This window comes from Fusarium falciforme, chromosome 10, assembly GCF_026873545.1.
Source record: "Fusarium falciforme chromosome 10, complete sequence".
In the NCBI taxonomy this organism is placed as follows: Eukaryota; Fungi; Ascomycota; class Sordariomycetes; order Hypocreales; family Nectriaceae; genus Fusarium; species Fusarium falciforme.
In genome coordinates, this window is record NC_070553.1 from 232941 (window position 1) to 257358 (window position 24418).

General features: G+C 51.3%; 7 protein-coding genes and 1 pseudogene across 8 annotated transcripts, besides 1 other annotated feature; 4 read left to right on the forward strand and 4 right to left on the reverse strand.

Annotated features, from left to right (window-relative positions):
* Window positions 1-685: 685 nt before the first annotated feature.
* Window positions 686-3142, reverse strand: NCS54_01201600 (Amino-oxidase domain-containing protein; the record flags this gene model as incomplete). The annotated part of the gene is made up of 5 exons (XM_053157269.1): window positions 686-1979; window positions 2032-2103; window positions 2158-2346; window positions 2400-2597; window positions 2655-3142. 5 exons carry the CDS (start codon window positions 3140-3142, stop codon window positions 686-688), a joined length of 2241 nt encoding a protein of 746 aa, XP_053013244.1.
* Window positions 3143-5923: 2781 nt separating this feature from the next.
* On the forward strand, window positions 5924-8521 carry NCS54_01201700 (Alpha-L-rhamnosidase; the record flags this gene model as incomplete). The annotated part of the gene is made up of 1 exon (XM_053157270.1): window positions 5924-8521. One exon carries the CDS (start codon window positions 5924-5926, stop codon window positions 8519-8521), a length of 2598 nt encoding a protein of 865 aa, XP_053013245.1.
* Window positions 8522-8819: 298 nt separating this feature from the next.
* NCS54_01201800 lies at window positions 8820-10489 on the reverse strand (annotated as a pseudogene). The gene is made up of 4 exons: window positions 10227-10489; window positions 10063-10170; window positions 9459-10011; window positions 8820-9404 (listed from the first exon to the last, which is right to left on the reverse strand).
* Window positions 8820-10489: a sequence feature.
* A 560-nt stretch (window positions 10490-11049) lies between these two features.
* On the forward strand, window positions 11050-11821 carry NCS54_01201900 (Hypothetical protein; the record flags this gene model as incomplete). Its single annotated transcript, XM_053157271.1, has 3 exons — window positions 11050-11100; window positions 11166-11498; window positions 11546-11821. The coding sequence occupies 3 exons, from the start codon at window positions 11050-11052 to the stop codon at window positions 11819-11821; spliced, it is 660 nt and encodes a 219-aa protein (XP_053013246.1).
* A 154-nt stretch (window positions 11822-11975) lies between these two features.
* Window positions 11976-12980, reverse strand: NCS54_01202000 (Amidohydro-rel domain-containing protein; the record flags this gene model as incomplete). Its single annotated transcript, XM_053157272.1, has 2 exons — window positions 11976-12841; window positions 12896-12980. 2 exons carry the CDS (start codon window positions 12978-12980, stop codon window positions 11976-11978), a joined length of 951 nt encoding a protein of 316 aa, XP_053013247.1.
* Window positions 12981-13405: 425 nt separating this feature from the next.
* NCS54_01202100 (Fungal-trans domain-containing protein) lies at window positions 13406-17327 on the forward strand (the record flags this gene model as incomplete). The annotated part of the gene is made up of 6 exons (XM_053157273.1): window positions 13406-13492; window positions 13554-14279; window positions 14860-14957; window positions 15007-15523; window positions 15577-16166; window positions 16220-17327. 6 exons carry the CDS (start codon window positions 13406-13408, stop codon window positions 17325-17327), a joined length of 3126 nt encoding a protein of 1041 aa, XP_053013248.1.
* Window positions 17328-17551: 224 nt separating this feature from the next.
* NCS54_01202200 (Aconitate hydratase, mitochondrial) lies at window positions 17552-20033 on the forward strand (the record flags this gene model as incomplete). The annotated part of the gene is made up of 2 exons (XM_053157274.1): window positions 17552-17677; window positions 17730-20033. The coding sequence occupies 2 exons, from the start codon at window positions 17552-17554 to the stop codon at window positions 20031-20033; spliced, it is 2430 nt and encodes an 809-aa protein (XP_053013249.1).
* Window positions 20034-20505: 472 nt separating this feature from the next.
* On the reverse strand, window positions 20506-24035 carry NCS54_01202300 (Magnesium-transporting ATPase, P-type 1; the record flags this gene model as incomplete). The annotated part of the gene is made up of 11 exons (XM_053157275.1): window positions 20506-20779; window positions 20833-20980; window positions 21034-21151; window positions 21205-21276; window positions 21339-22352; window positions 22417-22632; window positions 22700-22821; window positions 22879-23329; window positions 23381-23805; window positions 23855-23880; window positions 23920-24035. 11 exons carry the CDS (start codon window positions 24033-24035, stop codon window positions 20506-20508), a joined length of 2982 nt encoding a protein of 993 aa, XP_053013250.1.
* Window positions 24036-24418: the final 383 nt, after the last annotated feature.

Consider the following 24418-nt stretch of genomic DNA (forward strand, 5'->3'; position numbering starts at 1 on the left):
GATTAAATAGTGACCACAACCAGCGGGGCTTACCATGCCGCCGCCGGTTCAGCCCTTCTCCGACGGCGGTAGTCCACCCGTCGCAGAGGAGCTTTCACGCGGACCGTGGTGAACCTTTTGCTCGGAGGCTAATATTGGAGGGGAAATGCCGATCTTCCGGAAATCTTGGCTCGCTTTCGCGATTGAACGGACGAGCATAGGAAAGCCGCTCAAGCCTCTTGCAACTGACCCATCTAGTGACAAGGGTGAGGCGGATATGCCATTAAACCGATACTCCGTTCCTCCAACTGTGGCCATCAGGGTTGGCACAGGCGAGACTAAGCTCCTTCTCTCTAGCTTTAAATCATTGCTTAACAGAATACCACCGTGTGGTGGATAACGAAGAATGGTAATCTCTAACAAAGGCTTCCCTTTGCACCCCCACGCATAAACGTAATAACGTGCTCAACCTTCGGAAAGCTTAATTGACACTGTTCCAACATCGGGAGATGGGTATAGTTTGAAAGATATCTTAATAGCGCATGAGTGGCACCTTAATGTCTTTACCCAGCAAATAACATACGTAACACGGATGCCCAGATTCCCTTGATGACTAGTCACTCGCTCAACCAGACGTCAAGAAAGCGGGCCAGGTTTAAGAAGTTTCAATCTGTCAACTTATCATTCCCACTCAAGCTAACTTAACTCAGTCTGACTTTGAAGGTCCATAAAACAATTCAACGTAACTTTCAATAACGCAAAGTGCGACAAGAGCGGCAGAATGGGTCAACTCCTTGTCCGTCTTGAGACTCTCCTTCGGGTCTTGGGTCAGTTCCTTGTCGAGGTCCACACCAATCTGGCGATCAGGCATCTCTTCAGGCAGGGGGTAGAAAGGCTTGCCCTTGGGCATGTCGCCCGGCTTTGGCTTGTGCGGGTGGTCATTGGGGTCATAGGTTGAGTCCCCTTCCTTGGGCACATGGCTCAGCCAATACATGGCGTCTTTGTAGGCCTGGCATTCGGGGTCGTTCTTGCTGAGTCCTTCAAACATGACGTAAACGGCGCGAATGACACTCTCCAGGGCTCCGACAATCCAGGCGTGGTGAGATGACGCTGCTTCGCCAACCATGTAGAGTTGACCAAACGCGTTTGGCTTGATAATTTCCTGCCACATGTTGGAAAACTGTCCAGGCCCAAAGTAGGCAAAGGCTCCTGACATATTCTGGTCTCTGTACCAGTCGTATGCGTGGTGATCCATGTACTGATCCTTGAGTTTCTGCAAAAGACCCTCATATTTGGACTTTTCTGGGACGTGCATCAGGGCAAGATCGTGGAGCAGAACTTTGATGAGCTGTTCCTCATTTTCGGGGGTGTTGTTGGAGATCAGCGAGCCGATGCGTTGGGCATCCTGTCCCCAGGTGTATGAACACAACAGCACGGCGGGTTTGTTGGGGTCCCAATCCTTGCCCTCCAGCAATTCAATGTTGTAGGAAGGATAGACGCAGACTCGAAGGGGGAGATCGGTTCGAGCAATGCCTCCCTTCTTGATTTTGAGATCGCCTTGCTGCCACCAAGCAGTCTTGAACTTGATGGCGACCTTGCAGGAAGCGCCGTAGCCAAGAGATCGAATGGCTTGCTTTGTACCCCAAAGAAGCCCGGCATCCTTGAGGTCCATGCGCTGGAGGGCACCAAGAGTGGTGCTGTTGAACACGGCGAAGTAGTCCTTCTGTGTCTTCTTCCCCTTGTTGTTGATGGCAAGTGTCATCGGCACGTAGTCCTTGGGGTTTTCTCGCTTCTCGACATTGGCATTGATGGCCTCGACCTGGTTGTTGAATTGAACTGGTTGCTTGATCTTCTCTGCCATCAGTTTGGCCACTCTCTGGGCACCTCCGTCGATGCACCACCACCACTGGACTCCTGGGGCCTTCTCTTGTGCAGGAGTTCCGAAGTCGAGTTCTTCGAGGACGCATTCGCTTAGCGCTTGATCATACCACCCAGTTCCACTAGTCGGGTCAGTGAATGGTTCTCAGTCTGCACTTTGGATGAACTTACTACGTTGCTGTCTCTAGCCATTCAATCGTGTTGTAGTTGAACTTTCTGCCCTCTTGGTTCTCTGGGTTTTGATCGCTGGACACGCCTTAGATATGTACTCACAACCGTGGTGATGTGGAGTATACTCACGAAGCCAGATACTGCCGAGTGCTTAGGTGGTCTGCCGCCATGAGCCGCTTCCAAAGCTCCTTGGAAGCCTCTCCCTCGATAGTCCCCCCTCTGACCTCCTTCAAGGCCTCATCGAACTGCTTTTGGATATCTTCGATGAAGGGGGCGAGGGCCTTGGATACGAGCTTTGACGGGTCCTGTGCCAAGAATCTAAAAGCTAGTTAGCTGTGTACCTTGAGGTTGGGAACTCGAGTTTCACGTACTCCTGGGGGATCTTTCCACCTTCTGGGAGCCCGCTGTTGATCCGGAAGGGATCTGCGATACCCTTGCTCCAGGCATTGCCCACGTGTCGCACGTCGTTGAAGTAGGAAGGGCAAACACCTTCTTCATCATCAAGATAGTAAGGGATGATACCACCCTTACCCTGATGCAGCCCAATGAAGTTGAAGAGCTGAAACGTTCTACAAGGCGGTTGAAGTTAGTTAAGTGAAATTATAGAATCGGATTGAACGTCATACCTTTTCATGATGTCATTGTTGGGGAAGCGCATCGCACCGACATCGTAATAATCGTGCGTTTTCGCCGGGTCTCCCTCGGAGAACTTGTGCGTGTAAAGACGACCACCCAGTCTTTCCTCCCCTGCAGCCTCCAGGATGTCGTAGTTGATTGTGAGCTTTCCTTTCAACTCGGGATGCTCGTTCAACCAGTCAAAGACCATGGCAGAGAAAAGTCCAGCGACGCCAGCACCAACAATGCCAATGTCGAGCTTGCCCCGCTCCTTGGGCACGAAACCGACCCCTGTCACTTCCGCTGTTGCCTTCTGTAGTTCAGCAACAGATTCATTTCCGGTGATATCGATAGGGAGGTTGGAATCGATGGCAGCAGCCTTGGTAACCTTCAAGTCATAGTTCAGTGTGAGCTTTTGAACATAGCGAGACCACATGTACTTGAATGACTTGGACTCGAGATGCTCTCCTACCACCGTGACGTCTGTGGAGGAAGCCATGGTGTAAAGCAAGAGATGAGAAGTTGTGTGCACTGGCAAAAGACGATGAGAGGAGAAGTCGGAAGTACTAGATAGTCTTGTCTTGTTGTGGTTATTTCATATCAACGGCCAGGGCAAGACTATATAGTCGCCTCCTTAATAGTCGCTATCCAAGCTACCCGCAAGATAACCTCAACGTGATGAACTAACTTGTTGACCGAAGTGAACATTCCGACAGAGAGATGTCTCAGTGAGGAGACCTGAAAGGCTTGTGATCACATACCGGCACCTTCTCAGCTGCCATGAAGCAACGCCTCATTGCCTTTTGCATCCAGATGCCGATGAACCATCTATCCATGACAGGATTGAAGGCTGGCTGGGCTGATGGAGACATGTGGTATGTGGCTAGTTTCGTAGGCTCTGGTCTCACGCTCCATGCCTAATTTAGCCATGCGTTCTGCATGCTGATTGGCGCAAGGCCTTCGATATTATGGGCCAGAGACACTATCGAACCCTGCTAGGCTCATTCAGTCATAGACCAGACATCCATTATCTACGCGGCAACGCGATCGCCAATGATGCGGCCTCCAACCCCTCTCGATAAGGTACATAATGCAAAACCAATATCTTGTCCTAGTCTAACGTGAACAATAGACATGAGGCCCAGAACGAACGCGGGGAACGGCACGTCTTAGCACATGCCTGAGACATGCAGGCATCTCGATGCGTCTCTGCGGCTGAGGTTGTCTTGACCCACAGGTGGCCAAGACAGGCCAAAAGCCACAACAAGTATCGATGGAACCATAGGAGGTATGAGAAGTTGAATGCTAGAACTGGACTACTTTTCGGTACATGAAGTTGGGAAAAGACCAAGTCGCCATCCCAAGACGCGGAGAGGCAAAGCCAAGTCCAGCAACAAGCAAACATAGACAGTTGTTGATGCTAACAATCAATGGCATGGATTTTTCATATAAGAATGAATGTGAAATGCCTCACAATCTAATGGGCTTCTTTCGACTTTATGTATGCAGGGTTTGCGGTTGGACTGAGTCCATGATTCAAAACATCTGCCACTCCTCTCTGTCAATTGGTATGCGCCCCCCTCTTATGCTGAACGGTGATAGAGTAAGAGAAGGAAGCGAAAACCCTTCCAACTTGACTAAATCCAATTTTTAGCCATAGAGGCTCTATAGAATGTTTAGAACAATTTTAGTCCCATAGGCGTCGTGAGATGTGAGGTAAGTAGGAATGAGGCCCTACCCTAGATACCTAGGGATGTTCACATGCTCTCCGCGAAAAGTAAATCTACCAAATGTCAAAGCAGGATATCTTAAAACTCTTGATGCATAGAGCACCGAAGCCAAACGTCTCCAAGAGTTTCCCAGACTTGGGAAGTCATATATCTCGATAGGGAAGGGTGCTCTCTCATGTTGTTGAGTGACTTCACCGACTGCAAGCGTATTTCTTGTTGTCGTTCACTCGATATTATGGGATTGCAAGATATTTTCCCTCGAAGCTAATGTCCAGGGCTGATCAAAATGCCAATGAACATCTAGTTTCCCTTTGGGCAACCCCTGATCCCTCATCCTACCTATGTGCAGCAGCGCCGTCTGGTGGGTCTCATCGTTTCTGCATCCCGGAAGATTCAAGGGATATGTTGACGTCATTTGTGGCGTACATAGCTTAGCCACATTCTTAGCCAGCCACAGCAACTACAAAAGGTGCAAGCGGGTACAGTCAAACTTAGAGAAAACAAGCCTCTCTACGCCCAACAAAAACCACTTGCTTTTCAGGATAGCAACTTCTATGTGCCCAATGAGCCGAGTTCTCGTGAATTAGTAACGCACGGTAGTATGGGCTGGACACTTTTAGTCTGATGTCCCACAGACTGTCACTCTTCAACTGCCGACCTTTTTTCCCGTTGGAGTACTTTTCGTTGCGCAGCGCCGATCTAACTCGCGCCATCTCCAGCCGACGCTTTCGTATGCCGCGAATTGATGTCGCCTTTGCTGTGTACCGAAAATAAAGAAGGGAACCGAGGGCTATTGTTGATGCATTTCGTGGTGCCATGTTGAACATGGCTCGGTCTATCTTTGCGGAGCTACATGGGCTCTGACCAGGGCTGTTTGGTGATCACGGCAACGCAACACGGCAAATCTCGTCGCCCGATAGCCCATGTGATTTATCCAGGACCTCGGGATATCACATCCGAAGTACTTTGGCATAAGACCCAAGCGAAATACGGGCTATGAATACAGCATTCATCGCCACCGGGGCACCTGCACTGGAGCCACTCTGTGTTTGACAAACAGGTTGGCGAATGGTATGCTTATAACGAGCCCCCTTGTGGACAAATTTTTGAGATAAAGTTAGGGTTTTTAGATAGTCCATCTCCCTAGCATTCTATTCATTCGCGGATGGACTGTACCTGACCCTTCCTGTACGCTGTCTAGATGTGTCTCCGCCCCGCCTTGACATGCTTAATACGCCCCCGCAAGACGAGCGTTCGTGAACCTGGGGTCTCCGCACTTTGCACGCGGGGTAGTGATGTAACCGTTCCCATTGATGTTGATCATTCCGGTGGAAGGTTACTTCCAGTTCAATGACTCTCGCTGTCTCGGGCTAATGCTATGTCGAGAGAGCCCTCAACGTCACGGTGAAGTTGTGGCCGAGCAGAACGCAACCTCTGCCAATGTCCAGATGGACTACCGTATATAAATTGGGTGTTGGAGTAGTGCGAACCTGGTGTACTATCATCATCTCTTGGGTGTGACACTCACCTGCTGAGATCCGGTAGTCATCATGGCATTGGAAATATCCCGTGTCTCTTTTGAGAATCATCGTTCCGCCCTCGGCATTGCAGAGGCGCAGCCGCGTGTTTCATGGCGATTTGGAGGCGTTGCTTCTGACTGGGAGCAAAGCGCATATGACATTGAAATCAACCGCTACGGGAAGTCGGAAGTCTACAGCGCTGTCTCCGCTCAGTCTCTTTATGTGCCTTGGCCTGGCCCTCCCCTTGACGAAACCGAACCCGCTTCAGTCCGCGTCCGCGCGCATGGAAACGAAACTTCTACTCCCTGGTCTGACTGGGTTTGTGTCGAAACAGGCATCTCCAATAAGACCTGGTCTCGCGCTAAGCCCATTACCTCAACCCACGAGTTTGACAAAGACAAGCCCAAAGTACCACTGTATTTTCGAAAGGATTTTGATCTCTCAGATGATCTTATCTCGGCAAGGCTTTACATCACAGCCTTGGGAATCTACGAGGCAGAGATCAACGGGAAACGCGTCGGGGATCATGTTCTCGCTCCCGGTTGGCAATCCTACCATCACCGCCATGTCTACGACACATACAATGTGACGGAGCTACTACAGCCTGGTCACAATGCCATTGGCGCTCTTGTTGGCGAGGGTTGGTACGCAGGACGACTAGGATTTGGTGGAGGCAAACGCAATATCTATGGCGATGTTATCGGGCCTTTGGCATTGCTCAAAGTCACCTTGAAGAACGGCACCACACAATGGGTTCCAACCGACGACACTTGGAAGTCGACTACCGGGCCTCTCGTTTCAGCGGAGATATACGATGGTGAGGAGTACGACGGTCGTTTAGCCTCAGCCTTGAAAGGTTGGTCCACGGCCAGTTTTGACTCTGACGGGTGGGAAGGAACTCGAGAGCTCCCGCCTTTGAAAGGAAAACTCACCGCCCCCGATCAGCCACCAGTCCGTGTCATCCAGACCATCAAACCGAAGAGTTTCTTCAAGTCGGCCTCGGGAAAAACGCTTGTTGACTTTGGCCAAAACCTGGTTGGGCATCTGCGCGTCAACGTGACGGGCCCCAGGGATACCAACATCACGTTTCACCACGCAGAGGTGCTTGAGAACGACGAACTGGCTCTCAGACCCCTACGACAGGCTGCAGCCCGCGATGTGCTTATCCTTAGCGGCGATGGTCCGATTCAGTGGGAGCCTAAATTCACATTCCACGGTTTCCGTTACGCCCAGGTCGACGGTTGGCCCGAGGAGACACCCCTTGACGAAAACTCGATCGTGGCCGTGGTTGTTCACACGGATCTGGAAGAAACAGGCTTTTTCGAGTGTTCCAACCCCCTCTTGAATCAGTTCCATTCTAATGTCCGTTGGTCAATGAAGGGAAATTTCCTATCGATTCCAACCGACTGCCCTCAACGGGATGAACGACTCGGATGGACGGGAGATGCCCATGCTTTTGGCCCGACTGCCAACTATCTCTTTGATACGGCGGGTTTCTGGAAGGGCTGGCACAAAGACATTTGGTCTGAAATGAAGGGAAACCGGATGATACCTCCCGTCTATGTGCCTTCCGTCCCCACCGATTTTGGAGGCTACTTACCAACCGCAATCTGGGGAGATGTGGTCGTGGGGAATCCTTGGAACACCTTCACAGCCTTCGGGGATGAGGCTCTACTGGCGGAAAACCTGCCACAGGCACAGGCGTGGATCGATGTTGGCATTCCTCGCAACCAAGACGGCCTTTGGGACCCAAAGCCGTTCCAGTTTGGAGACTGGCTGGACCCGCTGTCACCAGCAGACAGCCCCGGGAATGCTACTACTCACAGTGGACTTGTGGCCGATGCATATTTGGTCAAGATGACGGAAATCATGTCCCACATCTCCCATGCTTTGGGAAAACGGGACTTGGCCAAGAATTATACTCGTCGACATGGGGATCTCAGGGAGGCATTCGAAGCCACCTGGGTACCAGATGGTGATCTTGCGAACCGAACGCAGACTGCTTATACCTTGGCACTTGATTTCGGCCTCCTCAAAGACAAGAAAGTGCGTACCAACGCCGCTCAGTCACTCATCCGAAAGATCAAGGACAACAACTATCTCGTGGGCACTGGCTTTGCCGCCACAGCTAGGCTCGGGTTTGCACTCAAGAGCATTGACTCGATTCCCGAATTTTATCGAATGCTCCTACAGGAAAAGGTCCCTTCCTGGCTGTATCAGGTTGTTCAAGGCGGCACGACCACGTGGGAGCGATGGGATAGCCTCCTAGCCAACGGCAGTGTGAACTCAGGGACGATGACGAGCTTCAACCATTACGCGTTTGGCTCTGTCGCTGATTGGATACATCAAGTGGTGGGAGGTATTGCCCCAGCTGAGCCGGGCTACAAGAAGATTATTATCGCGCCAGTACCTGGCGGCGGTATTCACATGGCCAAGGCCAGGCTGATTTCTCCATATGGAGAGATCGTTACGGATTGGAGGGTCAAGAATAGTCATTTTGATTTGAAGGTCGTCGTTCCACCAAATACGCAGGCTGAGATAGTCCTCCCTGGCGTGAAAAAAAACTCAAGGGTTGTTGGCTCAGGGTATCACAAGTTTCGTGTTGAGAACTTCATCCTACCGCAGTAAAACTAGCAGTGTAGCGAAAGGGCGAGATCAGGCGTGTATCTGTTAGTCAGTTTCCCTGTTCTCAATGTAACTTTTTGTCTATTTTTTTTAATTTATTTTTGCAATGTTTCTCAGTAATTGACTCTTCTGCTATCTTATTGTTATTGTCGTCAATGACATCTCCAAAAGACGCCATCAGCCAATTTCTGTGATATCACTACATGATGGCATGAACCCTGATAAAATAAAACACTGCAACTTAGTTATAAACTTATTCATATATAACTACACAGGCAACATCATCATGTTTGTTGTTGAATCATAGCGTAAACAAGTTGACGTTGTCTCCAGTCTCCTTCAGCTTCCGATTCGCCTTCTTCAGCATGATTTTCATTACCACACAAGTCACCACAGACAGTAAGGAGAAGGCCATCATCAAGATGTTGGCCTTGATATAACGCGGCCCGTCGCTCGATGGAAAGAAATAAGGACTCCAGATATTACCGAGCTGGCTCAAGAGATTGATGATGGCTGTTGCGCAAGCTCGCTTCTCGGGTGTCTGGTTAAGGGTTGAGCTCGCCCAGCTGAAGACCATTGCGTTGGAAGAAAAGCACCCGCATATGTATAGAAAGGCGGCTGTGTATCGTGCAGCGTTGTTGAGGGTCGAGACTGAGATGATGAAGCCAATGCAGGCAACAAACTGGGGCACCGCAATATGGTAGCCTCGATCCTTGCGACGATCACTAGACCAAGCTGTAGCAAAGGCCGTGATGGTAGCCACAAGATATGGAGGAGCTGTCAACACAAGCGTCAGGGTGTTGTCGCCGAGTTTGAATCCTTTGACGATGGTAGGGAAGAAGCTGTTAAAGCCGTAGGCGCTGTGGTTGGCCGTGAGCATGATGACCTATCAAGGACCATTAGTTGTCGTAAACACAATAACGGACACATAAGAACTTACAAAGACCCAAGTTCGGATATCCTTGGCAGCCATTGCCAGACCGCTCCAGACACTGTTATCAGCCTGGGGCAGAGACACACGATCTCTCTGGATTCGCTCAACTGCGACCTTTTGCTCGTCATCCGTGAGGAGCCATTTAACCGCCCCAGACTTTTGTCCGGGGAAATCAGGCAAGAAGATGAAAGCGATGAGAGCAGCACCAAAGCTGCCGGCGCCTTCGATAATGAAGAGCCATTGCCATCCAGCAATTCCCCTGACGCCTTCGAGGTTTGACAAGACGCCAGCAGCAATGAGACCTGAGAATGCTGTTGCCAGGAGAACACCTGAATATAAAATCGCTGTGCGGAGCGCAAGTTCCTTACGAGGATACCAGCAGCTGAGGAGATACATGGCGCCGGGGAAGAATGGGGCTTCTGCGATACCCAGGAAGAATCGTATGACGATAAGGTGCGTGTAGTTGCCGGCGCCTGCGGTAGCAGCGGAGACGATAGACCACAGGGCTGTCCAGAATGGTATATAGATCGACGGCCGGGTACGCGTGAGGAGCATATTACTGACCTGGCGTTAGTTAAATTCTCGGCAAGGTCTGTCCTGTTGAGCATACCTTGGCAGCTGCATGAGCATGTAGCCCACGTTCAGAATCGATACGGCCACATTGAACTGATTCCCCTTGAGACCGAGATCTTGCTCAAAGCTGCTGAGTCTTGCCTGACTAGATAAGAGGTCAGTACTGGTAAAGAGGAGACTGTTTATCTGCAAACCACGTACGCAATGTTGTTTCGATCAAGGTAGTTGAACAGATAAAGCAGCCAGACCATAGGCACAAGAGTATAGTCCAGTTTCCTAACGAGACTCTTCTCGGCTGCGTTGTACTCCTCCTCAGTCATACCCAATTCGTTGCTCTTTGTTTCAGTCATTGTCTCCTTGTCCACGGGTGGCAAAGCATCGTCGATGTGATCCGACGAGCCATGGAGATTGTTGAGCTTGACGTCGGTCTTGGTGTTTGCCATTGCGATAAGAGTAACTGAAAAGTCTGCAAGGATAGTGATGTGTCAGGCTTGGATGGAGGAGACACTGTCAAGGGTGGTGGATAGCCTCAAGGAAGAAAGCGAAGAGCCTTTAATATGTTCCTGGCCCCGTTGTACGAGCGCCATCGCCCGCCCAATGTGATGAAGAGACAACTCTGTGTTCAACGCGACCAAGATCCGATAAGTTGAGAAGTTGGAGGCACACCGTAGGGGCAACGGATTGTTCCGCAAGCAGAGCCCAGACAGCCAATCGGCTGGGGCGTAATTGGCACTGGAGTCTAGCCCCGGGCTAGGACCCCATGGGGTCATGGGGCCAATGCGGAACGCGGGGAATGGGAGATTGGCCACAGATGCTTCGGAGCAGTCCGTAGTTGGGGAAAAGGCGGTACGGAGCTGTCCTTTGCCGTGGGAGAGACCCGAAGGGGGGAACGAGACGTCCTCGCTACCGCTCCACGAGGATGCCACGGCAAAAAGCAAGTGATAGATGTATGGACCCTAGTTACACCTCATCGACACACCCTCTTTTGTTTGTCGCTCGATTCCACATCCTGCAGTAGCTCGCAATGCCCCCCTCCAAAGCACTCGACCTCTTGCGCAGGTTTACAACTTGCGATGTAAGCCCCTGCCCCAGTGATCCCAACTGTTTGGTGTGACAGCAGGAAAGGCTTACATTTCTCAGATTGGCGATGCCTTGGTTAAATTGAAGTATCCCTATGGGGGTTTCTTGGATGGCATCCGCATCTTCTCTCCGGACTCTCAAGCTCGCATCATTGGCCCGGCTGTTACTGTGAAGATGGTTGAGTCAAGCGACAGAGCTGCCCCAGCATTGGACAAGCACTTTGTTGACCACAACGAAGACGGTGGTGTCATGTACATCCAACAGCCCAAAGACCTGCCGTCAGCTTGCTGGGGTGGATTGATGTCGACTAGAGCAAAGTTCCTAGGGGCCAAGGGTGTAGTGATTGATGGCCGAATGAGAGACATCAATGAACACAAGGAGATGAAGTTTCCGGTATGTGTGCCACTTGAGACTCGTTCATGCCGACTAATTGCCTCGAGGTGTTTGCACGCGGCCATTCTATATTGGGCTCCAACACTTTCACCAGAGCCTCTCTGGTGAATGTTCCTCTCCAATTCAAAGACAAACTCTGGGTCAACCCAGGAGATATACTTGTGGGAGATGCTGATGGCGTTGTTGTTGTGCCTCCGTCACTGGCCGAACGCGTTGCTGAGCTGTGCCAGGCGAGAGCTGAGGTAGATGAACAGATGTTTACTGAACTGAGGAAGGGGGCTGCTATGGGAGAGCTCATCAAGACCATCCGAAAGGATAAGTGAGGAGGCATTGATTACTATGGTTTGTCTTTGTCACTACATAGTAATTCAAGCTAGATTTATAAGGCGAAGCTTATCGCAAGCATGTTAGATAAGTAAACAAACACGACACAGTCATTCCCCATAGCTATGCGCCATCGCTAGTTACACACATAATCTATGAAGCAAAGATGTTTTGTGGATTCTGAACCATCAGCAAGTCCCATTCCTCATCCGACAGCCACCCCCTCAAGGTCCGAAGCCATGCCTCATCATCCACCTCCAAGAAGGGAGTCTCCTTCATAGCCTCCTCATGACTGCGCACTTTCATCCTTGGGGTATGCGGCCAGTCGCTTCCCCAGAGAACTTGGTGCTTGTTGGCATCCACAAAAGCTCGCACAAGGAACTTGAGGTCATCGTAGCGTGGGCTCAGCTCACTTACGCGGTATGGTGCGCTGAGCTTGACGAACAGAAGCCCATCCCTGACCAGCCGCATGATCGCTGCAAAGCCAGGTTGCTTCGTAGGATCGTTCCGATGTTCTGGGGAAAGCATACTGGGTGCCTTCAGAAGACCAAAATGATCCGTGATAAGCGGCCTGCCTGTTGGCCCAACTTCACTGCGAACAAATGGCTCCAATTCATCCCAGAACTCAGTTCGAATCGTTGTCATTGTCAAACTCCAATTGAGGGACAATTTCATTATCCTCTGGAGATATGCACGCAACGTTTTCTTCTGAAGCTCTACATCTTCCATAGCTCCATTTGGGTATAGATTGACACGGAGACCACGGATGCCGGCCTGTTGTAGATCTCGAATCTCATCGTCGGTGGTCTCGTCGGGTTCGATCACCCCTACGCCGGAAGTTGACTGTCTTCCCAGTTTGGTGACGAAAGCTTTCAACGAGGTACAGTCGTCACCATAAGACAGGCCATGGGTGAGGACTGAGTTTGTAATCCCTAGCCTTGCTCGGAAATTCTCGAAGGCTTTGATGGTCGCGGCGGGTGGTGTGAGGTGGCGCGTGGGACTGTAGGGAAACAGCTGAGCTGATGAAAGTTAGAACTACTTACTCGAATGATTGACAAGGAGTTGCTACATACGCTCAAAGATGTGATGGTGAGTGTCCCATCCTCCTCTGGGAAAGAGGTCTGCGTTGTTGGTCTCGAGGAGGGCTTCTGGCGCCATGGTGTGCTGCTCGGTGTCGTCGTAACTCTGTCTTACAGGGAAGGCTTCAAAGGAAAGACCAAATTTAATCCAATTATATCCCCACAGGTTCTCTCCACTGCTGTCGCTACTCGTGTGTGAACGTGGCGCATCCCCCGAGCCCCCTCCATCCGTGGGGTGGATATGCTGGATTGTTCCGCAGACAAGGGTGCAGGCGGAGTAGCCCAGTCGCCTCCCTGCCATCGCCCCGAAAGGTCGACCAGCCGCGTTCGGACTTAGAGCGCGGAGGGATTCCGATGGCGGATGATAGCGGCGGGATTTTTTTTTGACTCGGGGGTTGAGTCTCGGAGCGAGACATGTCCAGCGTCTAATTGCTATGATACAAGTAGATTGGGGTTTACACAGCAGATCCTGTCATCCCAAGAAATATTGCAGGACAAGACGATATGGCACAGAAATCGTCCAACACCCCGACTCCACTGCAGTCAATAGTAGCTGGAGCTGCTGCGGGTGGCATCGAGTCTCTCACAACTGTAAGTCTCAGTCAACCACATTCACATAGTGACGGCCTTGGCTCATAGCGGCTTCAATTAGTATCCGACCGAATACGTCAAGACACGAAAGCAACTTTTAGGCGCATCCTCGCCATCGCCCCTTCGACTTCTCATCACGGCTGTCAGAGATCATGGCGTTGGTGTTCTGTATACCGGAGCTGGGGCTTTTTGCGTTTCCAATGCCTCGAAGTCAGGCATCAGATTCCTGACGTTTGATGCGATCCGAAACAAGCTACCTCGGGATCACAAGACAGGCAAGCCTACAAGTTCATCGAATATGCTGGCTGGGGTTGCGGCCGGAGTTGCAGAAAGCATCACCGTCGTGACTCCAGGCGAAAGCATCAAGACCAAGATTGTTGAAGACAGAGCAGGCCCTCGCACATTCAAGTCAACCGGGGATGCCATGCGGTGGATGGCTTCCAATCAGGGTATAAGTGGTTTCTACCGCGGGGTGGTGCCGGTGACAATGAAGCAAGTGTCCAATGCCCTCGTCAGGTTTACATCTTACTACGCAATCTTTGACTTGATAGAGCCTTACTTGAAAGATGCAGGCAAAGGGAGTCTCGCGGCTTCAATAGCTGGAGCGTCAGCTGGTGTTGTCACTGTGTATGCCACAATGCCCTTCGATACCATCAAGACCAAGATGCAGAGTGTCGGTACAGGTAGCGAGAAACGAGGAACTCTGCACGTCCTGACTTCCATAATTGGGGAATCCGGCATTGCAGGTTTATGGAAGGGCACGACGCCTCGGTTGGTCAGACTTAGCGTGAGTGCATTGACAGTGGCGTAACATGTCGGAAGTGAGTGCTAAGCATTGTTCACTTCAGGTGTCAGGGGCAATCAGCTTCTCGATCTATCAAAACGTGATGGATTTGATGAGAAACTCTACGGCCATTCAACCAAAGCTGGCGATTCTTTGAGCCGTTGTGGAAGATTGTAGCGTACAATTGGCGTAGTTGAGTTGCTTAGTTAAACCACTCTGGGGTTTCTACTGTAGGTACTTGGGTACAGGGTGTTTGCGGGCGAAATAAAATCCTCGACCCCGCCGCGTCATCTTCATTCCATTCGCAACCATGACATTTTGATCTGTCACATGAATTGGGCCAATCATCGCGACAAGCAGCATCTCTTAGAAAGCCTACCGACGGAGTAGGAACGGAAAGCGAAGCGAGTGAGGCTTACAGTACTCCTTCTTTTCGTGCCTAGGGTGCGTTTCCAGATGGCCTCCAGGACCAGCGCCCCCAAAAAGGTCCGGCTGGCCTGCCGCCGTTGTCGATCGCGACGCATCAAGGTGAAGAACGCTGCTTTAAGCAATACCGAAGGAACACGTACTGAGGCCGAAACAGTGTGACGGTCAGATTCCGGCATGCACAAACTGCGCAAAGGCAGGCCAGGTATGCCTCGACGTGGATAGCCAGAACTCAAACATTGTCATCCCTCGAAAGTGAGTACCGCGCGGTTCATAAATGGATTCTCACTGATGTGGCTTGAAGTTTTGTTGGGGCTGCTCGCGCAAGGATACAATGGCTCGAGAACATCATCAGAGAACGTGCACCTGATGTAGATCTGCAGTCTGGCCCTCAAATCGAGCAGGCACCAGATCTAGGTAGTCGATCAGTGGACGAGGGAGGAAACGAAGAAGGGGATACGTCGATGACACCAGCAGCTACGATTCCAAGTCCTGCCCTGCAAATCATATCACGAAAGAGATCAGCAGAGGCGTCTGAACAGCCCGATCACGATGGCTCGTTCCCTGAACGCGCTCACTCCGTCGCTGTCAACCTGGGCATGTTGTCCCTCAACTCAGACTCCCCCCAAAAGCATTACCTCGGTTCGAGCTCCGGACTTCTATTTGCGAATCTGATAGGAGCCTCGCCATCAAGTACCGGATCCACGCCGCAGGGTATGGGTGATAACGTCAACACGGGCGACTTGGAGTGGCAAGACTCCGGAGTGAGCGCAGGTCACAACAAGGCCTACTATCAGGCTATGCATGCCTTTCTCAAAAGTGTGAGTTATTCTCGAATTGCCCTGCGGACCTCTTGTTCTAATTAAGCCGAAAGGAACTACCTACTAAGCAAGAGGCTCTGATCCTCGCTCATACATACATTCGCTGGGTTCACCCCGATTTTCCAGTCCTGGAGCCCTCATCATTGTTCAGTGCCATTGATGCCATCTACTCCTGTGTCTTTGAATCTGGACAAGTAGATGACTCAACGCACGGTTGGCCCAGCACCATGCCCCCGTTCCGCTGGAATGGACGTCTAGTAACTCCTGGAGTCCCGGAAGACCACGGCGCGACCCTACCTGTGATTGCCTTTATCATTTTCATGGTGTTCAATATTGCAGCTATTGTAAAGGTTCGGACTCGTGTCTACGAATTCCCGCCGCAGAGGTTCTATGCCGCCGCTGTGCATTTCTCCAAGGATGCCTTCTCACAGATTTCACTTCCTACGATCCAGGCTATGGTTATGCTTATCAATCATAGCATGCTGATGCCAGCAGAGATAAACCTGTGGACCCTGGTTCATCTTGCATCGGCTCACTGTGTCGAGCTTGGCATACATCGGGAACACCACAGTGAACGGCCTGAAGACTTTGCCATGAAACAGATCAGGCGTTTCACCTTTTTTACGATATACTCCCTCGACAGGTATGTCACTTTGTCCATGTGTTGTCCGCGTCTAACTTGTGCTAACTCGTCAGGTCTATATCTTCCATCCAGGGTCGTCCTCTCGGGTTCAGGGATGAAACATTTGATATTCAACTACCCGAGTCCCCACCACCGGAGGATGATGCCATGAACGGGGCTATTCCACACTCCTTTATGGCAGCCGTTACTCGGTATGCATCTTACACGTACAAGCTTGACCGGATTGTCTCCGACATCAAATTGCACCTCTACCATCTACCGGGGGATTCCAGCTGGTTTCCTTGGCCGGAGAACCCAGCAGAACATCAACAAAGGATTAGGCAAACCCTCGACAGCTGGTGGCAAGAGGCTTCTCAAGACGAATTCGACTTTCCGAGCCTTGACAATCGGCAAAGGGAAGTATGGAGACTGAAGCTCAGGATAAAGTATCACACGGCAACAGTATTGCTTTTTCAGCCATCCCAGGTGGTCAGGAATCCGCCTGCACAAGCCCTGCAAACTTGCTTTGACAGTTCCTCAAGCATACTGGAAGGCTACGAGAGGTTGCATGATCTCCACAGTCTTCATCACGGATGGAGAGCAGTGCAGAGCATTTTTGCAGCCGGAGCTACGCTGATCTACTCATTCTGGACTTCGCTGGAAGTTCGCAAGAAAGCCTCTACGGATGTAATGTCCAAGAATCTTCGGACGTGTTCTAGCCTCCTTACTATCGGCGGCGAGTGGTGGCCATCCGCGAAGAGTGGCCAGCGAAGTTTTGGCTCTGTAGCCGATCTCACGATGAGAAAGTTGTATATGGACGACTCTCCATTCAAGGCCCCGCGTCTATCTCAATACTCGACTACAGGAGGTCGCTCTGCCCGCAGGGTCGAAGAACCAGGAACAGAAGGTGAATGTATCACTATGTTGGAGAATTCTCAAATTTTGGGTGGCATTGAACAGCTTCCACCGGAACAACCAGACGGAACCTGGCAAGGAATTTCTACCACTTCTGATGACGATCAGGGCATATGGCAGGGCATCAACATGGGAAGACCGGACTTTGTGCCAGAGATTGAAATGTTTTTGGCCGATTTTGATAGGTCCGAGTTCACATGGAGTTTCCCTCTGGACGCCAACAAGGATCTTGACCCATTCGGAACGCACCCGAATCCTGGTTTCTAAGCGTTCCGCTCTCGCGGAGTAGCCCGTGTGTGGAGATGGGCGGTATGCGGACTACTCCGCGCCTCCCAAGGTGGGGCGGATCCACGCTGTACATTGCCTCGGCGGCTCGGACATTAGCAAATAGGGTATTATTACATTCTCATCATGCTGAATAAATGCCAGGGTGAGTTCTCCAGGGTCCCTCAGTTTTGGGGCATCGTCATGGGTGTTAGATCCAAGCAAACATGACACTGACAACACTGCGGTCTGCCGTCGCCCGAGGCTCCTTTGCCAAGAGAGAGCTCCGATGGCTTCAAATCCGTTCCCTAGCGACGCATTCGTCGCATGTTGCCATGAGTCCACTGGAACCGGTAACCTCTGGCGCATCACATAGACAGACGATACACTAACTTGTCTCTTTAGTACAACCCTCTCAATTACGGTTCACAGCTCCAATCCCTGCGGCGCGTTCGAGGCATCAACAAAAGGCCACTGACATTGACCGAGAAGATACTCTATAGCCATCTTATACACGACCAAGATGGCTGGGCGTTTGACGAAATTGAACGAGGCAAGACGATTCTACGCCTACGACCCGATCGCGTTGCGTGCCACGATGCGACTGCAACAATGGCAATCCTACAATTCATCAGTGCCGGTCTTCCGCGAGTCCGAGCCCCGACATCCGTACACAGTGATCATCTGATCGTAGCCGAGTACGGCGCCGAACAAGATCTTGCTCGAGCCTCCAGCGATCATGGTGAAGTCTATGCGTTCCTCAGCAGTGCCGCAAAGAAGTACGGCATTGGGTACTGGAAGGCTGGTGCTGGCATCATCCACACAACAATCTTGGAGAATTATGCCATTCCTGGCGGCTTGATGATAGGCACCGATTCGCATACACCAAATGCTGGCGGCATGGGCATGCTTGGAATCGGAGTCGGTGGCTCAGATGCCGTCGATGCCATGGCTGGAATGCCCTGGGAGCTGGTCTGCCCCGAGGTCGTGGGCGTGCGATTGACGGGCGAGCTCTCTGGATGGAGTTCCTCCAAGGACATCATCTGTAAGCTCGCCGGTATTCTGTCTGTTTCTGGAGGAAAGGGAAAGGTTATCGAGTTCTTTGGACCCGGCACTCAGACCTTGGGGGCCACAGCCATGGCAACTCCTTGCAACATGTCGGCCGAGGTTGGATCAACATCTTGCATCTTCCCCTACTCTGAAGCCATGGCCCGCTACCTTTCAGCAACTAAGAGAGGAGATATTGCGAAATATGCCGACACCTTCAAGCAAGTATTGCTCAATGCAGACCCCGGAAGCGAGGAGTTCTACGATGAGGTTATCGAGATCAACCTCTCAACGCTGGAACCTCATATCAACGGCCCCTTCACACCTGACCTATCACATCCCCTCTCCGAGTTCAAGAAGCACGTCGAGGAAAGTTCATGGCCTTCAAAGATCAGCTACAGCATGGTGGGGAGCTGCACGAATAGCTCATACGAGGACCTGGAAAAGGTTTACACTCTCGTGACACAGGCCAAGGAAGCGGGCATGCACCGAACCAAGACACCTTTTATGGTCAGCCCAGGTAGTGAGCAGATCCGTGCCACGGCGGAGGACAGCGGGATCCTCGGAACCCTCCGGGATGCTGGAGCTGTTGTTCTAAGCAACTCGTGTGGCCCATGCGTCGGGCAATGGGATCGAAAGGACGTCGACATTGCGGGAGCCGAGAGCAACTCGGTCATCTCGAGTTTCAACCGAAACTTTACTGGTCGTCATGATGGAAACCCAGCAACTCATTCTTTTGTCACCTCTCCTGAGATTGCCACAGCCTTTGCCTACACAGGAGACCTGACGTTCAACCCTGCTACGGATTGTGTGTCCTTCATTGACGAGTCTGGTGCCCCATCTGAGTTTCGCTTCACACCGCCAGCAGCCAACGAACTTCCTCAGAATTTCTCTCCCGGAAACGACCTGTATCAAGCCCCAGTTCTGGCAGATACTTCTGGATACAAGGTCGACATCGACGGGGACAGCGACAGACTACAACTTCTGACGCCTTTTCAACCGTGGCAAGATGGAAATGCACAGGATATGCAAGTCCTCATCAAAGTCGCCGGAAAATGCACGACGGATCATATATCGCCAGCAGGGCCGTGGTACAAATATCGAGGCCACCTTGAAAACATTAGCAACAATATGCTGCTTGGGGCTACCAATAGTTTTCTCGCTAATGCGTCGTCCCTCAGCATGATTGGCAAGGCCAAGAATCCAGCAAACGGCCAAATTCAACCCGTGCCCCAAGTTGCGAGGGATTTGAAGCAGGCCGGCATCAGGTGGTGCATCATTGGCGACAACAACTATGGAGAGGGCAGTTCGCGAGAACATGCCGCATTGGAGCCTCGACATCTAGGTGGTGTTGCTGTCATTGCCAAGAGCTTTGCTCGAATTCACGAGACGAATCTCAAGAAGCAGGGCATGTTTCCTTTGACTTTTGCGGATACGAAAGACTACGACAGGGTTTCCGAAGGTGATGTTATTAGTCTGCTGGATGTGGATGGGAGTCATCTTCAACCTGGCAAGCAGGTCACAATGGAGGTCAGAAGGAAAGATGGTACTCGATGGACTACGCAACTCAACCACTCTTATCATGCCCATCAGATAGAATGGCTAAGGGCTGGAAGTGCATTGAACTATATTAAACGGTCGACTCTTGCAGATGAGATATAGTTTGATGGAAAGGGCTGGAAGATTTTTGGCGTGAATTGTATTAATATCTACCGATAGGCATGAGCTCAGCAGAATATCATGGAGCCTTGAACATGCGTTACCTAAAAAGTTGACTCGGGCTACGGAGGTAGGGTTTCGAGAATGTCTAATCCCTCAGCACGTCTACTATGTCAAGCGCTCAGGTACTTGGCTCTAATCGTTACGAATGAAGTTTGAACATGTTTATCTAATGACTGGATAGGAGAAAGCAAATGATGTAACGAAAAAAGAGTAAACGAATGAACAAGCAAAAATGTGGTTTGTTGAATAACCTGAAGCTACCTGCTTGAGGGTGTTGAGACCTCGACACAAACGCGATACTCTTTCAAGAGACCCAGCAGAACAAGAAATAGACACATCGAGCAAGGGAAATAGAAAAAAAAGTAATCCTCTGGATTTTGCCACCTCACCGTAGCGAAATCACTTCACACCTTCAAAGCCATGTACCAAAGATCCGAATGTAAAGCATCTTTACCAACTGAACCTCGATGGCGTAAGCCAGAAGCTCAGCCGCAAGGAACCCGACAAAAGACGGCGCTGGCTGTGCAAAGCTAAAGGCAGGCCGGAATGCTGGAACCCAGGGCAGGATAAAGCCGATGGTCATGATGGATGCAGTCGAGAAGACGAGGATCGGGGCAGCGCGGCTCTGGACAAATGGGATCTTTGCCGTACGGAGGAGGTGCACGATGAGAGTCTGGGTGAGGAGGCTTTCAGCCGATTGTTAGTCAAGAAGCCCCGCCAAAAAAGACTATTTGCTTACCCCTGTAGAAACCAGTGTGTCTGGAACAGCTTAACAGCTTGCTTGTCGTCGGTGGACTTGACGCCGTAGTAAAACCAGCCTAGAAGGTACGTGCAAATGTCGATGACAGAGCTGGTTGGGCCGAGAACGACGACAAATCTGAAAATGTCTAGGCGTTCATTGTCAGTTGAGATCAAACGTTTCTCGGGTAGAAGGAATTACCTATGGCGTTCCATCTTCTTGGCTCTCGCAGATACTCATCATCAACCCTGTCCCAAGGAATGGCGATCTGGCTAATATCGTACAGGAGATTCTGAGCGAGAAGCTGGATGCTCATCATCTGCCCCCAAGGTTAGCATCTGCGTCCCTAGTATGACATCAAGAACTACTCACCGGTGTAAAGGGTAGCCAGGCACTCGCCGCCACGATGCTGAAGACGTTGCCAAAATTGGAGGATGCGACCATCTTGGAGAGCTAATGTTAGCTTTGGGGGTAGACACAGGTTGAAATCAGAGGGAGCAGCTCACCTTGAGGTACTTGATCGTATTGCCATGTGTAATTCGCCCTAGGGTGACACTTTGGACTACAATCGAGAGCCCCTTCTCAGTCAAGATCAAGTCGGCACAGTCCTTGGCCACGCCGGCTCCCGAGTCGACCGAGATGCCAACGTCGGCATCTCGAAGGGCGATGCAGTCGTTGATACCATCACCAAGCATGCCCACGCAATGACCTGCTTTCTGGAGGCTGGTCACAATCATGCTCTTCTGCTTGGGTGTCACCTTGGCAAATACGGTGCACCTCTGCACGGCAAGGTCGAACTCGTCGGACCCTTCCAGAGCCGCGAGATCAGGTCCAGTGATGGCCTCTGCATCCTCCTCTATGGTGTCTCCACGCTGGATCAGTTCGAGAGAGCTGCAAACGTTGAGAGCTACAGGTAGAGAGTTGCCTGTGAGGACCTTGACACGGACTCCCAGCTCCGTCAGCCTGGCGACAGCGTCCTTTGCGTCGTCTTTAGGTGGATCGACAAAGCTGATCATACCTTCCACAGTCATGCCTATCTCGAGTGTGCCGAGCTCAAGATCGTCGACCGGCTGAGGCTTACCAAGATTTCTAGTTGCCACTAGAATCACCCGGTGCCCCTGTTTGTTCATGCGCATGGCCCGCTGGCTGAGTTGCCGTCGTACTTCATGATCGAGGTGTTCACTCTTCCCGCGAAATCGCATGGAAGAGCACAGAGAGAGGACCTCATCGAATGCACCCTTGATAATGAGGAGATTGCTCCCGGTAATGCCACGGACGATGCATCCTGATCGACGACGCTCAAAGTCAAACGGGACGGCTTGGACTTTGTCGTAATGGGCCACGGGGATCTCGCCTCCGTCTGGCTGTTGACAGTTGAGAATGGCCCTGTCCATGTTATTGCCGCTGTCTCCTTGGATTGAAGAGTCCACTTTAGCAAGCTCAATGACGTCCAGGCTGCCTTCTCCCATAACGTCTGTGTACTGATGCACTGAGATCTCGTCCCTGGTCAAAGTTCCTGTCTGTTCAACCGTCAGTGCCTGTTGCAAAATGGTGGTTGTCAAAAACAAACAACCATCTTCATACCTTGTCACTACATAGAACCGTCATAGCCCCAAGATTCTGGACGCAGTCGAGGCGCTTTACAATCGCCCGTTTCTTAGACAGCTGGTGGGCGCCCCGGGCGAGATTCGCATTGACGATAGCAGGCAGCATTTCTGGGACAAGGCCGACGGCGACGCTGATACTAAAGAGTGCAGCATTTGCCCAATCACCCGTACTCTTGCCCGAAATGCACAAGACCTGGATATTCCGGTCAGCGGAACTGGGTTGATTACCTCTATAAGGTGCCTGGGTAGGAGATACTTACAACAGGGACCATAACCACCATGAACCCAATGAGCATCCACGTAACATTGCGGATTCCTTTTTTGAATGAATTAGGCTGCCGCTTCTTTTCGATCTCTTTGGCCATGGTTGCTATCAGTACGTCTATAAAAGTCAGTCAAGTCTTACACGCATGAATGAAACGTTGATTCTTCCACCTACCATCGCCCGTTCGAAGCACAAGTCCTGCTCCATGACCAGGCACGATGCTAGTGCCCATAAAGGCCAGATTACCAAGATCGAAAAGAGAAAACTCGTCTTTCAAGTCATTGGAACCTGTGACCTTGAGCACGGGCTCACTTTCGCCCGTCCAGGTAGACTGGCTGATTCGCAGAAAGGAAGATTCCAGGATGAGGCAGTCGGCGGGAACCACGGCACCTGGCACGAGGATGACCACATCTCCAGGAACAAGATCACCGCCGGCGACAGCTATCTCATTTGATGAGTGTCGTTGTTTATTGGTCGAGGTCGAGTTGCATGAGGGTCGACGGACCCTGAACTTGCTCGTGATGGATGACTGAAGTCGAAAGACGGCCATGCCGCTCTGGTATTCCTGCCAGAACCGCACGACGCACGAGATCAAGACCATAATCATGAGAACGGCGAAGCCTTTCTATTTCGGTGTGTTAGTCAGGTAATCATCTTGTCCAGACAATGCACTCACCCAGTTTGGAGGTGGCATTGCAGCATTGATGATAGCCAGGAAGACCAGCAAAATGTTAAACGGGTTTGGGATGATCGACAGAAAAAGCATGAAGCATGACGGAGGTCTTTGAGAGGATACAGCATTGCGGCCGTGGATGCGTCGCCGGGCGAGCGCCTCAGTGTCCGAGATGCCATGTTCGCCAGAGGTGAGATGATCAAAGACCAACTCTACTGGCATGGAGGCGAAAGCTCGGAGTATTCCTTCTTGTGTGTCATCCTGAGCTGATTCCGGGCTTGTCTGCCAGGACCGCAATTGCAACTTGGAACGTGAGCTGGCCCAGACGAGCTGGCGAAGCCATATAGGCCAAGTCTTGATTCTACGGTGAATCATGGTCTCGGCGATTCGCTGTTCGTGGGTTGGTCTGTTCATGTTCTGCGATGTGACTATTGGTCGTCAGCTCAGACCCGTACCTACAAGTTGCTGGATACAGACCTCTTGATAAGATCGGGTCCCGGAGTCTGGACAGTTATGGTGGCTCAAAGTCCGTCGCATAAGACCTTGCAGCCCCTTCGGCAAGGACTGCTTTCCTGAGCTTGCGTGAAGCCTCCAGATTGGCGATGGCCAGACTGACCAAGAATGAGGGATGATTGTGTGAATCGACAAGAGGGATCATTGGTTTGTTGGGGTTGGTGATTCTACACGGAAAGAAGGGGTTCTTGGGAATGCTTTATAGTAGACGTTTGATATTAGAGCGGCAGTTACTCTAACCAAGGAAAAGAGAAAATCTTTTCCATGTGCCAAGAAAGGGCTCAAGGCTATCCACCCTGCCGGTTGAGAGCGATGAATCAAGTCAAAAGGACCGTAGTTCCAGGGCGCCGCACCGAAGATGTGGATACTGACCGAGAAGAAAGTTCCCCGCAGCGCAAGCTAAAGGCATGGACATCAGGCAGCCGTCCAGGAAGGCTGTGCATCTGAGCCCTGGCACCTTTGACGATTGGGCTGGAAGCCAAAGACCTGTCAAGCACATGCGCTGAGGAGAAGTTTGACTGATAGACT